This window comes from Sitophilus oryzae, unplaced genomic scaffold, assembly GCF_002938485.1.
Source record: "Sitophilus oryzae breed Bouriz unplaced genomic scaffold, Soryzae_2.0 scaffold_907_pilon_pilon, whole genome shotgun sequence".
Taxonomy (NCBI): domain Eukaryota; kingdom Metazoa; phylum Arthropoda; class Insecta; order Coleoptera; family Curculionidae; genus Sitophilus; species Sitophilus oryzae.
In genome coordinates, this window is record NW_022147536.1 from 1,428,769 (window position 1) to 1,444,678 (window position 15,910).

General features: G+C 31.4%; 1 protein-coding gene across 2 annotated transcripts in view; it reads left to right on the plus strand.

The window, feature by feature from the left end:
• LOC115890696 overlaps positions 1-15,910 on the plus strand; it is a 317,145-nt gene that overhangs the window by 293,354 nt on the left and 7,881 nt on the right. For both annotated transcript variants that reach the window (XM_030911002.1, XM_030911001.1), the window contains exons 11-12: positions 14,833-14,979; positions 15,602-15,876. In XM_030911002.1, the coding sequence (XP_030766862.1) occupies positions 14,833-14,979; positions 15,602-15,876 (422 nt within the window). The remainder of the gene's footprint in view (positions 1-14,832; positions 14,980-15,601; positions 15,877-15,910) is intronic.

Below are 15,910 nucleotides of genomic sequence, written 5' to 3' on the forward strand. Positions count from 1 at the left end.
TAGCTGGAGAATTTTACTAAAATTCCAATCCATGCCTCAAAAGTAGAATTCTTTATTTTAAAAAATAACTGACTATTGAAATACTGATGACCAAAATCTGATCAAGCGCTCGCTTCTGACACTAAAAATAGCTAAATCTGTAAAGACTAATGAACAAATCGTCTATCCTATGCGGAAATACTGGCTAATACTTCAGCTCCATGATCCGGTATGTCAATCAGAGTACCATGAAAATTCTTTTGGTGCTGGGCAATTGCCTGAATATTGAAGTTCGCTCGTGTTCTTTCAGTGTCAAAAAGCTGTTCGCTATCTAACCATGGTGTCCTCTATTATGAACTGGTGATAAATCTGTCTTAATAATGTAAAATCGATTTAACTGTAATTGAAACTTTTTTAGGCAAAACTATTTTCAGTATGGCACAATGATGTTAAACACAGAAAGATGGATTTGTCCAGAAATATTATGGCAGCTGGGTGATCACAGTTTAAATGGCGTAATATCAAAAACTGTTGAAAACAGGAGATGAATGACGATGTCAATTGTCGAACTTGAGCAATCATTAATTTTTTTGTGTTGGTCAGGCACCGAAACTGGGCTGGGACACAACGTGTGTTCAATTGGCCAGGCTGTTACAATTGAAAAAAGTATACCATCGAATTTTAACGATGTTGGTCATAAAACAGTCTAATAGACACAATTTGATATTGAAACCAGCACTGTATGGTCAGCTCACCAATCAAATATGCCCACGGTGATATTTACGTTCATGGAGTGGCTGTTTCCACTGAGGCAGCTAGTTTAATTAAGGATTAAACAATGACCAAACAAATCGCCATCAATGAATAAGTCGTTCTCTTCATGCTCAAAGAAAAAAACAAAAAACGAAATAATGAAAAGACACATTCCGCTAGTAAAGACGACAAGCACATTATCTCGACACAACCATTCTATTAACAAAATTTCAAATATCTCAATAAAGCAGGATATTAACAACAAATAAAGAAAAATTTAGGTCAAACCTGATAAATAATAAAGACAAAAGCTAAGTCGGGTTATAGGATAAGGAGCATATTACTGACTGATGCCAAGATATATTTTGAAACAAGCTTTGAAAGAGCCAAAATCATCAATCTCCCGCGTCTCCGGCGCTGATGTACAGCTCGTGGCTATGTCAAAAATCACAAATTAATGAAAACAATTAAGCTACTACGACAAGAGAAAACAAGATAGACGCTTATTCCCGGTGGTGGTGGCAATCGTTAAAGCTGAGCTGAAAATAATGGTAACGACTCTAAACACGATACATACCTAATATATAAACTCTCTGAACCCACCCCCATAGTAAATATATATATAGTTACAGTGTAGTTAGACGATTAGTTCTTAAAAAACTCTTGAAAAAGGCCTAACAAGCCGAAACATATATGTTGAGTTAAAGTTACTCTTATTAAAAGTTTTTTGAAACATCTAAAAGCGTGCTTTATTAAAAAACTAATTATATTTTGATGTCAATATGACTCCTAGTTGTAGAGGGCGCCACCTACATATTTTTTAACTGGCTTGAAGAGTAATAACTTTTTGTCCGTCCCTGTATAAAATTACTGAGTAAAAAATACACATTTACGACGTTTTTTACGTAAAAAAGGTCTCTTGTTAAAAATCGCTACCGTGTAATGGTTCACGAAATATTTTGAATCCAAATTATCAATACCGGTCATCATTGACTTAAATTAAACATGTTGACTAGATAGTTATTAGACTGCAATCATAAATTTGAAATGATTTTGTGTCAAAAGTTCAACAGAAACTGTTTTATGATCATTTTTTCGAAGAAAAATTTATGACTAATTTAAAAGAATAAAAAGTGCCCAAATTTATCATTTCAGTCAAATAAGTATCTACTTATTGTATTTATTTTTTGTCAATAATGACATGTAATGTATATTTTTTTCACTTTTATACAGGTACGGACGAAAAGTTATTACTCTTCAAAACAGTTAAAACACATGTAGGTGGCGCACCCTACAAAGAGGAGTCATATTTACATCAAAATAAAATTTCTCGTGTCAAAAAACTCCCAGACGTCAATTTTCATCCATATATTGAAGTTACTTCAGAAATTATTTGGAAAAAATCGAAATAAAAATGTAACTTCTACACCCTGTATCTCCGAAACTAAGCAATTTAGGACATACATTTATACGAACCTTTTTACTTATTTTTATCTGCAGAATATGCTGTCGAAGTTTCCGGAATACTGTTCAGACCACCCTGTATAAAAAAATGCTTTGCTTTCTACGGTTTTTGTAAATGAAAAATACGTTTTTTGTGACGATAAAGCTTGGACTAAAATAGGGGTGTTTGTGACATTTAGCTTATAATATGTGGCAGATAAAACAGGTTAAAAAATTGGAAAAGAGATTAATATTTTACCTAGTAAACTAGAAAGCTGTTACACAAATAAAATAACACATCTGTTAACTTCGTACTGCCAACAAGTAAGGGACTAATAATTAATTTTTGACAACGACAGATTTCTTTTCACTTCTCACGTACTGCCCCCCATGGCGATTTGATTTTCTAGTCAATTTATCACATTTAAAAAAAAACTGAAAAAAAAATAGAAAAATATTAAGAACAAGCGATATTTACGTTTTAAGAAATACGCATCTCATTATTTTAAATACAGACGCCCGCTATAAACATAATATGTTTTAAACTCGCACAAATATTATAAATCGTTAAACCTTATTTTATAAAGCTACCCAAGATACACAACTCAGTAGCAAACATAAATAATGCTAAGTTGCTGCTGATTTATTAAAAAAGTTTATTATCGAAGGTCTTATATGATTATTATATAGGATGGTCCGAATTGTAGTCAGGAAACTTCGGCCTACATATTCTGCAAATAAAAATAAGAATTGATTATGCATCTCCTTCTGAAGTAATGGTAATGCGGTTCCAGAAGGAGACACATAAAGGTTCTGAGGGTTGTTTTAGTCAGAAAAAAAAACTTTAGGTGCCAATTTATTTAGTATAAAATGGAATTAAGTAAATTCTACAGTGGTACTAAGTAGAATGGTGTGTAGAATTTACTAAATTTCCTTTTGTACTAAATAAATTGGTATCTAAAGTATCGAAATATGTACAGGGTGGTCGGAATTGATCTGTTTTAACAGATAAAACCTATTTCCTGACTAGATAGAGCAAAACCGACATAGATGTCATGGGCTCGATTTCTGAGACACGTTTAATAGCATAAACCGCCTGTTGATATTTTCACTGCCGACTGAGATACAGGGTCTTTTTGATTTTTTTACCATTTTGAAAATTGTCCATAACTTTTTTAATTCGCGGAATAATAAAATTCTGTAAAGACGTTCTTAAGACATTTTTTTAAGCACAATCCAGTGACATAGTGATTTTTTTCTACGCTTGCTCTTTTTGTCAGAAATAATAAAAAATATTTTTTAAATGGAAATCATACTTGGCTATGAACTTAAAAGATGCTGACGTTTAACCATTTCGAACGATATAAAGTTATGGGTACCTATTTCTAAGAATGAGAGAAATATTAGGTTTTTCATCTTTGTATCGAAGTGTGCCTTGATTTTATGTTGATCTAGTTGTCTAATTATTTTTTATCGCAATTTAATATTCTATATTATTATTTATCTGCATAATTAGAGACTTTTGAAAAGGCAAATTAATATTCTATATTAGTTTTAGTAATTACAATTGAAATCGATACAATAAACAAAGAACAAAGCTAAAAACATATTTTTTGATTGACGAATATAGTTTTCTAAACAAAATCATCAGATGTTCAAACTGAGCACCTCCTTGTTGAATACATAATAAACATCTTTTGCGCACAGAGTTACAGCGATTTATTAGGCGAACTGGTGTAATAAGTCCAAAAGCTTGCCCAGTAGCCTTCTGCAATTCTTCTCTCGTCCCAATGGTTCCTCCTTTATATATAAGGTCTTTTAATTTTCCCCATAAAAAAATCGAAAGAAGTTATGGGGTCCCTTGTTTCAATCCGATTCTCTATAATTTCTCCATTTAATGACGTTTTAATTGTAATTGGTAAAACTAATACAGAATGTTCATTTATCTTTTCAAAACTCTTTAATTTTGCAGATAAATAATAATATAGAATATTAAATTGGCGATAAAAAATAATTAGGCAACTAGGTCAACACAAAATCAAAGCCCGCTTCGATACACAGATAAAAAACCCTAATATTTCTCTCATTGTTAGAAATAAATACCCGTAACTTTATATCGTTGCAAAGGGTTAAACATCAGATTTTTTTAAGGTCATAGCCAACTATGATTTTCATTTAAATAATTATATTTTTTATTATTTCTGACAAAAAGAGCAAGTATAGAAAAAAACCGACTACGCCACTGGATTGTGGTTAAAAAAGTGCCTTAAGAACGTCTTTACAGAATTTTATTATTCCGCGAATTAAAAAAGTTATGGGCAATTTTCAAAATGGTAAAAAAATCAAAAAGACCCCGTATCTCAGTTGGCAGTGAAAATATCAACAGGCGGTTTATGCCATTAAGCGTGTCTCAGAAATCGAGCCCATGACATCTACGTCGGTTTTGCTCTATCTAGTCAGGAAATAGGTCTTCCCTGTTAAAACAGACCAATTTCAACCACCCTGTACATACTTAAGTCCATTTAAAACAAAAAGTCACTTGTACCCCTTTTATTCTAAGCCCCTTAATTAGAGTTTTTTAAAATTGTCATGGTAACAAATGGTGTAAGATTGTCATAACCCAAATTTCAACTTTAAAAATGTTTAATTCATAATCTTACCAATGCTTATTCACGATCATCTTTTTGTCAGTTTTACACACGTTTCATTTTTTATCTTAGAGATAGGTATAGATTAGTATAATAGAAAAATTATGAGATATAAAAGTAGTTTCCAAAAATATAATAATATACTGGGTGTTCAATTTAAAATAAAAAAGATGCTACCACTTTTCAAATGATGCAATAACACTGTAATGTTAAAAATATTTTAGAAAGATGGAGCAGGTGCCTTTATGTCAAAATTTTAATTTTCAAAAAAGATCTATCACCGGTTGTCCATAAACGTCTAACGTACCATCGCCGTGAACCACCCTATATAGGGATACGCAGGCCTTTAAAAAACTACTTACGACTTCACCCTAAAATCAATAGAGGAGCTAATATTCGGACAGTTCAAAATTTGCATAGGATTTCCTATGTTTTCAATGACGATGCCTCACCCGATATATTTCACAAAAATATAAATAAATGCCTTTATTGTCAAAAAAATTTACAATTTGTAGACAAAGGTAAAGTAAACAAACAAAAGAGAATACAAAACAAGTATACAAATTACATTGTCAGTCTTATTGTTTAAAATAAACATTTATAAATGTTTAGGGTGCCAAAGAATAAAAAAATAAAAAGAAGATTCAAAAATATTTAGCAAGTTTATAGTAAATATAGTAATAGCAAATATTAGACCAGTGTTTACAAGATCAAATTCGATTATCAAAATATAAGTCATTTACGGCGTAGAAAGCCTTGTCTAGTAAATAAGATTTCAATGCTTTGCGAAATGAAGAAAATGATGTTATGGATTTGATTTCAAATGGCAGGTGATTGTGCATTTTCTTCGAGTTGTATAATATTGAACTTTTAACTAACTCTGAGGAGCGTGGGGTAGGTAGATAAAGATCTTGCTCCGCGTTCCTGAGTGGATAAGTGTGAGATGGCCTTTCTTGAGAAGCTGATACATGCTTACGTATTAGGCAAACAGATTCAAATATAAATAACGAAGAAGAGTTAATATTATTATTTTTTTTAAAAGTCCTGGCAATGAGTTCTGCTGTTTTAGACCCAACGAATATCGAACAGCTCTCTTCTGGAGCTTGAAAATGCGGTCAAATTGATTCGCACAACACGTACCCCCAGAAAGGAAGGGCATATTTAGGTGCGACGCAAAAAGTGTAATAAGCATAATAAAACAGTTCTAGCCACTGACAAGTTTTGCTGCAGATTCATTTGAAATTTTGTCTCCTTGTGTTGGGGTAAAACGTTCCACCGTTTCCATTTTTATTCTCCTCATTCTTGCATCTCGTGTTCCTTTTTGATTCCGCATTAAGTGGTGGAAAACAATAATGTCTTAAATTGTTCGGCGCACAATGAAGATGGCGAACGCAGATAGCTCAGAGCGAGTACCGGCCAAGAAGGAGGATTTTATGACTTCTTTCTTAGCCGAGGCACTTAAGAAATCCGAACAATGTTATCAAGTGCCCAGCGGAGAGGTGGGGTTAGGCATTTTTCGGACCCTTCCAATAGGCGTTGGTCTCTAGTTAAGTGTTTTTTTCGCTCTCGGTTTAGGTTTAATATTCTACTTTGTACAAGACAATGGAGTCTAACTTTTCCAAGGTTTGATCATATTTAAAACATAATAACCCTGATTCAAACAAAAAAAGTACTTTCAAAGTTGATATTTAAAAAGTATGCGAATTCATCCATTTGTGTAAATTCTGACAAAATTGCAGATGAATCTGCAGCTATAAAACGGGATGTTTTAGAAAACCTGTGCCATCTCTCATAGATTCATCATGTAAAAATAAGATTTATTTTTTATATCAATGTTACGGGAAATACGCGAAATTAGTTACTTCGCGAATTATCCGGTTAAAACGCGAATTAACCAACACAATCGGTTACTGCTTAAAGAAACAAATATATTTTAAAAATGTTCGCAAATTATCCGGTTAGCACGCGAATTATACGATATGATTGGTTATATATTATATATATATATGCTATTATGCAATTTAACAATTAATAGCGCAACATTTCTTTTCAGTTATGTGAGATAGCCATTGTTAACCCTTTTATAAAAGAATTTATCGGTATTTTACAAAAAATCATCGTCATGTTTTTTTCTGTGCCGCTCCAGACAAAGGACCAATTAGAGATAATGAGGTGTATGTTCTTTTTTATTGCTATTTTTATTGCCTTTGGTCTACACTCAGAGCGACAAAAAATATATAAAATATTCGTTTTCACAACGAAGTCTTATGTACAGGGACATCATTTTAAATGTAGTCTCACTCAATTTACAATTTTCCCAATTTTCCTGTTTCCTATTTAAGATAGTAAAAAGATTTAATATATTTTCTTGCGTGAACGCCGGTTTTCTGCCACAAATTTTTTAAAGCGTCAATTTTGACAGATACGACGTCATTTTGATTTTTTTTAAATGGAAACAAATATATTTGCGCTTACCGTTTTCGATATACAGTGAATTTAAAAATGAAGTATGAACTGTTCCAGAATCATTTTAAGTGTCTCACCCAATTTAGAATTTTCTTGTTTCCTATTGTAAGATACTAAAAAGATATTTGAATGTAATTTTTCACAAGAATGCCGATTTTTTATTTGAAATTTTGACAGATACGACGCCATCTTGATTTGTTTTAAATTGAAACCCCCACATATTTTAGCATCTTCTAGTAGACATATTTTAGCTAATTTCCAAAATATATAGTTTAGTATACCTTTTATATATATATTATAGACATTTAAAAATGAAATGTTCCAGAATTACTTTAAGTGTCTCACCCAATTTAAAATTTTCCTGTTCCCTATTTTAAGATAGTAAAATAATGTAATAATGTATTTTTTATCTAGGTATTTTAAAATGTATCTGTCAAAATTGACGCTTTAAAAAAAATTGAATTAGCAAATCGGCATCCTTGCAAAAAATTACATTAGAAAATCTTTCTATTGTAATCGCAAAACATTTTCCGATGCACGTCATCAATCGTATCAGACATTCACAGCTTATTATCGCTATGTTGGTCACATTGCGCCGTTTTCAGCGAGCTTGTCGTTTATTATTTGACAATTATCCTAATATCAGTCATTATTTTGTATAATATCGTGTTGTTGTCGAATCTTTGTGAGTAATTCTCGTTTTTTTGCCTATTTTCATAGACTTTTTTTAAATATTGCACTTTTAAGCACAAACAATTCTTCGAAGAACTAAATTTTCGAGTTTTTTTAGTGCATTTCCTGAAATTGTGTGTTGAAAATATGCCGAAGCATTTAAACTTATATATTAAGATATTCTTTAAATTGAGTGCCTGAACGAATCAGATAGGTAACTCTTTTTACTTTCGTGAAATAGAAAAGGAAAATAATAATATAAGTGACAGTTCTTCCTCTTCTTGCAAAAATCAACACGGAATATCATAATTGTCAAAAGTAAAATGTCATCAGCTTTTGACATTTCTAAATATCAGACCAATGCCGTCTCTAATAGAACAGCCTCGGAGCGAGATTTATGACGTCACGCTAGTTAGATACTACGGATTAATAAATATATGGCTGAAATCGTACTCAATAGTCAATGTAGATAATTTTAATGTTAAAAATAATAATTTTAAAAAATATGTGGTCATCTTTTGACAAGTTTATATTAGTTTATTAATTGCAGTAAACATTATGTGGTGTGTGGTGTGAATATTTTATATGTAATTTTTTGGATTATATTCGATACTATTTTTTTCATATGATGAAGGCATTCAACACTGATGAAGGCTATAATGTTAGCCGAAACGTTTTTTTTTTAAACCAAATAAAAATAATGAAAAACCAAATGAAAACTTAATCAGCGTTTTTCCCGAACCTAAATCCCAAGAAAATCAAAAATTTTAGAATAATTTTACATATAAAATGACAGCGATCTTTATTTCATAACCATCGCTGACGCTTTTTTTCTATGCTACTGTATTATTTGCAAATATAATTTTTCGAACATTGATACTTACAAAATATACATATAAATTTTGTGAATGCAAATAATAATACATCACTATTAGTAGACATTGAATGTTTTTTGTTAAATTATATCGATTTTCAAAACCCCAAAATTTAAAATATATTTTACATTTTACTCCTTATCTTATGTACCTATTCATTATTTGTATATTGTAAAACATTTGCTGCGTTTGTATGGTTCATAGTTTATTTGCCAAAGTATTTATTACTATAAGTAGGTATATATGTTGTGACTATATCATTTTTAAAATACAAACCAAAAATACGGGGAGTAATTATGTTTTCCATGTATTCTACAACATATTTATTAATCCATAATATCTAACTAGAGTGACGTCATAAATCTCGATCCGATGCTATTCTATTAGAGATGGCATTGCATCAGCATGGCCGCAAGTTGCTAACCTAATAAAATTAACACTAGAAAAGCCAGCGGAACTGTCAAATTCAAAGTTATTCGTTTCACAGACTATAGCTTCCCTGATAAACTATTTGGAACGAGAACGTGACAATAAGGTCTTTTATTAGCCTTGATTGCAGTCAGAGAAGTAAGTTTGATTGATAAGCACATTACACCGCTTTCAAAGTTATCTCTACGTTAGTTTTTATCAAATTCTGTGATTATTAGTTTGTGCATTAATAGCACAATAAATAGATAAATAACCCATAATAACGCTTAGAATAATATTCATAATGGACTAGTGTTTGCCAATATATATAAACAAGGCCAATATGTAATAAGTAAAATACGCTATAAACTAAATAAATCAATTCGTTACTAAAATTTTAGTTATTAAATTAAAAATAAAACGTAAAAATCTTTAAAAAATGATATAATAAATATATTGAAGAATTTTGGTTTTTCGGGTTATTAGGCCGTCGTCGGTTAGAATTGCTTCCTAACGTTTCGCTAGCACGAGTGGCTAGCATCTTCAGAGGTGTGTTTGCTCCGATTGCTCACACTAGACTCACACCATCAGTCTAGTGTGAGCAATCGGAGCAAACACACCTCTGAAGATGCTAGCCACTCGTGCTAGCGAAACGTTAGGAAGCAATTCTAACCGACGACGGCCTAATAACCCGAAAAACCAAAATTCTTCAAACGATGGCCGCGAAAGCCTAAACTACTACAATAAATATATTGTTTGTCACTTTTAAATTAAGATTCATCTCATAAATCCATCACAATCTGGCAGCGCTGAACAGAAAAATTATAAATAGGGAGACACTTAAATGAGGTCCCTGTACCCATTATAATAAATACAAGAAGAAGTGTCAAGTCAATGTTAAATTATGGAAACAGCGTGGCTGCCTGGGTAACTAATTTTCAGATATGGCGGCTGGGACATTTGACATGACATAGACATGACAATTTCAATTTTATGAAATTTATTTCCGTTTCCGGTTTTTAATGGCGGGCTGTTCAGGAGGTTTAAATGAGGGTTAATATACTTTTTACTCTTTCTAGTAGTAAATAATACAACAAAATTACTCAAAAATATTTATTTGGAATTTAGAACAATGTAAATATGCAAATCAACACAATTAAAGAGCTATAAACCAATAAACTACTGTATCAATATTAAATATTTAAATAATATCAGAGATGCTGTGTTAAAGCGAATTAGTAAAGTAACAGTGCATTGACTTACAGAAACTTGAAGATAAATAAATGTTTTCACAGCTTCACGGATAAATAACTGGAAGCAGGAAAAAGGCAACCGGAACCCACACAAAACCTGGAATCAAAAAAAATATGTAAAAAATATAAATATAGGTACCTACATAAGACTTTTGTGAATTAAATCAAACAGGACTTGAATGAAAATAAAATGAATAAAAAATATGATACATATACATCTAATACCTCATTTGTATTTTAAAAATAATCTACATACATAGATTTATAGCATTATTGCTATGAAAATACATAATAGGTACCTATGTGATATGTAATTACGCATTTCTGTTCATCTTGTAGAAATTTAACGTAGGCTAATAATAGTTCAATAATCATAATTTACCTTGTATAACTTGCTTTCAATTGCTCAAAATCACCGATCAGTCTTTAAAGTAGAGATACGGAAAAATCCTTGAAAGAATATCCCAAGATCCTTGGGTTTAAAGCTAAAAAAATATAAAAACAGTTAATATATTACCTATTTTTACCTATAATATGGCCCATACCTGCTACACGCCGAAACGTCGATTTCATCATTTTCTTCATGTAATTAATATCATATATACTTTATTAAAGTGTTAACAAGGAACTTTATACCAAAAAACATCTTTGTACTTATAAATTTCAGCCGAAATATCAGAAACAAACTTCCAATCAAATCTAAACGGCAAAAATTAAAATGGCGCCCGACCTTGCCAGAGGCCTCGGGAGCTGACGCTGACACACAGATAAAAGACAAAAGAACAGGACGCCGACGTGCATAAAAATGTTCCGTAGCAGAAATTGACAGAAATCATATAGAAATATTCAGATTTTTTTCTAGGACAGTCTAGAAGGCCATGCTTTCTGCCTGGGTAGAACCGCGCCACAACTGTTTCCAATTTTCCGGTTTACTGTCACCCCCCTGCCTGTACCTACTTCCTCTTTTGGATCAATCAATCATAGCTAAAATAAAATTCTTGACACATTCTTTAAAATTCTTCTCAACCTTTTAATTTTTGGAAATGTTGACATGTTTAATCCTTCGTTACTCTGAGTAACATCTCAGCTAATCTCTTCTTTCTACCTACCGAAAATAATGGGTTTGTTTTTATACAGGGCCCAGCAGCTCCAATCCAATTACAACTGGGTTCGACTCGTGTGCTTTGGCCGAAAAAAAAACTTTCTATGTCGAGATCAATTTAAATCTGATTACAATTCGATTTGGGTGGTACCCGATCAGACTTGGATTTTTTGGTGGTAGGCTTTGGGATTTTTTTTTGTTATTTAGGCCTCCTTTAATTGGAAATACCATGGGATTTGTATGACCAAAATTTGTTCAGATTGTTTTGAAAATGTCATACTCATACACGAAATGTTTTAGGATACGTTCTTCATTATAATAAAACAGATGGATGTCATTTACAAGGTTGACAATTATAATAAGGGCCGGCAAAGGTTAGTTTTGGGTCGAGATATCCGTATGTAAGAAGAGTACAATGCGTTTATAAGGTATAGTCTGTGAAACGAATAACTTTGAATTTGACAGTTCCCGCGGGCTTTTCTAGTGTTAATTTTATTAGGTTAGCAAAGGGTTAGCAGGGTTAGCAACTTGCGGCCATGTTCACGCAATGCCGTCTCTAATAGAACAGCCTCGGAGCGAGATTTATGACGTCATGCTATTAATCCCTAGTTAGATACTAGGGATTAATAAATATGTTAAAAAAAATAGTGTCGAATATAATCCAAAAAATTACATATAAAATATTCACAACCTAACCTAACACCACAAATGTTTACTGCAATTAATACAATTAATAAACTAATATAAACTTGTCAAAAGATGACCACATATTTTTTAAAATTATTATTCTCAACACTAAAACTATCTACATTGACTATGGAGTACGATTTCAGCAATAGTCAATGTACCTATTCATTATTTGTATATTGTAAAACATTTCCTGCATTTGTATGGTTAAAAAGGTACTAAAACTATCTACATTGACTATGACTGAAATCGTACTCCATAGTCAATGTATAGATAGTTTTAGTGTTAAGAATAATTTTAAAAATATGTGGTCATCTTTTGACAAGTTTATATTAGTTTATTAATTGCAGTAAACATTATGTGGTATGTGGTGTGAATATTTTTAATATGGAAATTTTTGCATTATATTCGACACTATTTTTTTCATATGACACAACACTGATGGAAGCTATAATGTTAGCCGAAACGTTTTTACCTAAATAAAAATAGGTTGGTTTTAACCAAATAAAAATAGTAAAAACCCAAATGAAAACTTAATCAGCGTTTTTGCCGAACCTAAATCCTAAGAATATCAAAAATTTTAGAATAATTTTACATATAAAATGACAGCTATCTTTATTTCATAGTCATCGCTGACGCTTTTTTTCTATGATATTGTATTATTTGCAAATATAATTTTTCGAACATTGATACTTGCAAAATATACATATAAATTTTGTGAATGCAAATAATAATACATCACTATTAGTAGATATTGAATGTTAAATTATATCGATTTTCAAACCCCAAAATTTAAAATATATTTTACATTTTACCCCTTATCTTATGTACCTATTCATTATTTGTAAATTGTAAAACATTTTATGCATTTGTATGTTCATAGTTTATTTGCCAAAGTATTTATTACGATAAATAGGTATATATATTGTATTTATTAACTGTATATTATGTATATTTCATGTAAAATATATCATTTTTAAAATACAAACCAAAAATATGAGGAATAATTATGTTTTCCATGTATTCTATAACATATTTATTAATTAATCCGTAGTATCTAACTAGCGTGACGTCATAAATCTCGCTGCGAGGCTGTTCTATTAGAGACGGCATTGGTCTGATATTTAAAAATGTCAAAAGCTGATGACATTTTACTTTTGACAATTATAACATTTCGTGTTGATTTTTGCAAGAAGAGGAAGAACTGTCACTTGTTTTATTATTTTCCTTTTCTATTTCACGAAAGTAAAAAGAGTTACCTATCTGATTCGTTCAGGCACTCAATTTAAAGAATATCAGTAATTTTTTTGATAGAGGGATTTTATTTTTGCCATGTTGGTAAAAAATAACGGTCAAAATTCAAAGTTATTCATTTTATAGACTACTATACTAAACAAAGAGAGAACAGTAAAAACGTTGCCAAACGTATGAAATAAACCGAGAATCTGTGCACATTGCTAAGAGACGTGGAAGAGGATACAGAAGATTCTTCGCGGGCGACCGGTCGACCCATAATGTTATGGGTCTATGTCGTCTAAATTCGAGTCGTCTATGGGTCGACCCAATCAGTGCATAAAATTCTAGAGAATGGTGTATATCATGCGTTCAGCTTCACGATTTAATTACGTCTCGTCATACTTTATTTGTTTATTTATTAACAAGTCGTTGTAACTTTCGTAGTAGAATTATCAGTAGTAGAAATACTTGCACTTTTGGTAAAAATAAGTGGAATTAAGTTGGTGTTCGACAGTGGTCGCGCTATTAGAACTCAAAAATCGATATCACGTAATTCATTAGAAATAATTGATTGTAGTTTTTTTTCAAATACTTTCTTAATATTTCTGCTATATTTTCTTCGCCGACAGTATGTGAATATCTTTACAATTAAAAAAGTTACACGATTGCTGAAAATTGCTATGCACTAAAAGTAAATAGACGGGTTTTTAAAAAAATTGAATGGAAAAAACAAGCCTATCGAATTTTTCTCATTTGTAAAGATCAGAACCCATTTTCTCTTGTAAAAGATCAGAACTTCAAAATAAAAAAAAGTTTCAATATCTAAAATGGTTCTTGAGTTATCGCGTGTTTTGTGTTAAAAAAATTGAGTTTTTAAATTATCGCGATAACTGACGTACTTTCGTTATAAAAAGTATGGCCACCTTAAGTATATCTTTATAATTCCATTTCAGATGCTCAGAAACATATAATTTTATCTAATTATCTTTTCAAAAAAAAAGTCTTTTTAAAATAAGCGGTTTGCGATCGTGATTTTACTTTACTTGATAGGGAAAGGCGTGCCGGAGAAATGTGACAACGCCGTAACGTCACACCGTAGCTTTTATCTCACTCTCACTTAATAAGATTCATATGCGATTTACTTCCACACATGTAAATATATATCGACACAAACGTAAGAGTTGTCAGCACGGTATAACGACCCAAGACTCGCTGTTGACATAGTGTACGATTAAAAATTCATTATAATCTAATAGGTATTTAATAACCTAATAAAAACATCAATTTTTAATGTGCATATTTTGTTTCAGAATTCCGATTATAAGAATAGAAGACGACTTTCAACCCCTAGTCCTAGTCCAACAAGGCAACCTTCAAGGAAAACCACGTCTGAGATAAGCCACAACAACAGCTGGTTCAAATCTTTGGACAGAATTACCAGACGAAAATCTAATAAGGTAAGAAAAATTTAAATAGTAGTGTTCAACAACACTACTATTGTGTTTTATTAGGCATATACCTATCAGTCGAGTCTAATGATTTTTAAGGAATTTGTAACTAGATTATTTGAATTTTTAGTTTTTTTTTTCGGTCAGTAATATATCTGACCGTTTTAAAGGAAAGAAAGAATAAATAAAGGATAAAATAAAAAATAAAGGATAATATAAAAAATAATGATTAAACAAAAAAAAAATGTCAGGCAGAAGACATTTTACTGCATCATTATCTCTTTGAAATAATGCAGTAAAAGTTATATTTTTGAAATAAAATGAAATCTTGTTACCTGATTGCTAATAAGTTACATTAACATATGTAAAAACATGAATAAATAAAAAAATATTAGACAATACAATATTAGACTGTTCAATTGTTGTTGCTCTGCCAAACAGATAACCATCGCAGAGGGTTCAACATAGTTCTAACAGGAGCAAGCCTATCACATGCAAGCGCAATACGCATTGCTTTATTTTGTAACAATCTGCAGTCTGCAGATATCTTTACTGTAGTACGAAATCAAAAGTGAACTACAACATAATCTACCGCTTTCAAACAAACATCTCATCTTGTTTATTATTTCAGGCGGAAAAAGATACAAACTACACCAGCACAGAAGAAGAGACGATAGTAGCCCACAACAAATTCTCCAATTCGAACAAAAACTTGAGGTTCTTCGGCGATACCGACCAAGAATCCAACGGTGATAGTTTGAGAGGTTTAAGAACACCCAAAGCCAGACCTGGCCTAAGAGCTCAGTCGACCAGGGACCTCCATAATATTTCTGAGGAGGTCCAAAGAAGCACCAGGAGACCAGAAACTTTACATAAGTCGTTGACGAATATTTCAGAAACCGATAGGTAAGAATTTCTCTCATATCATATACTAGCGTGT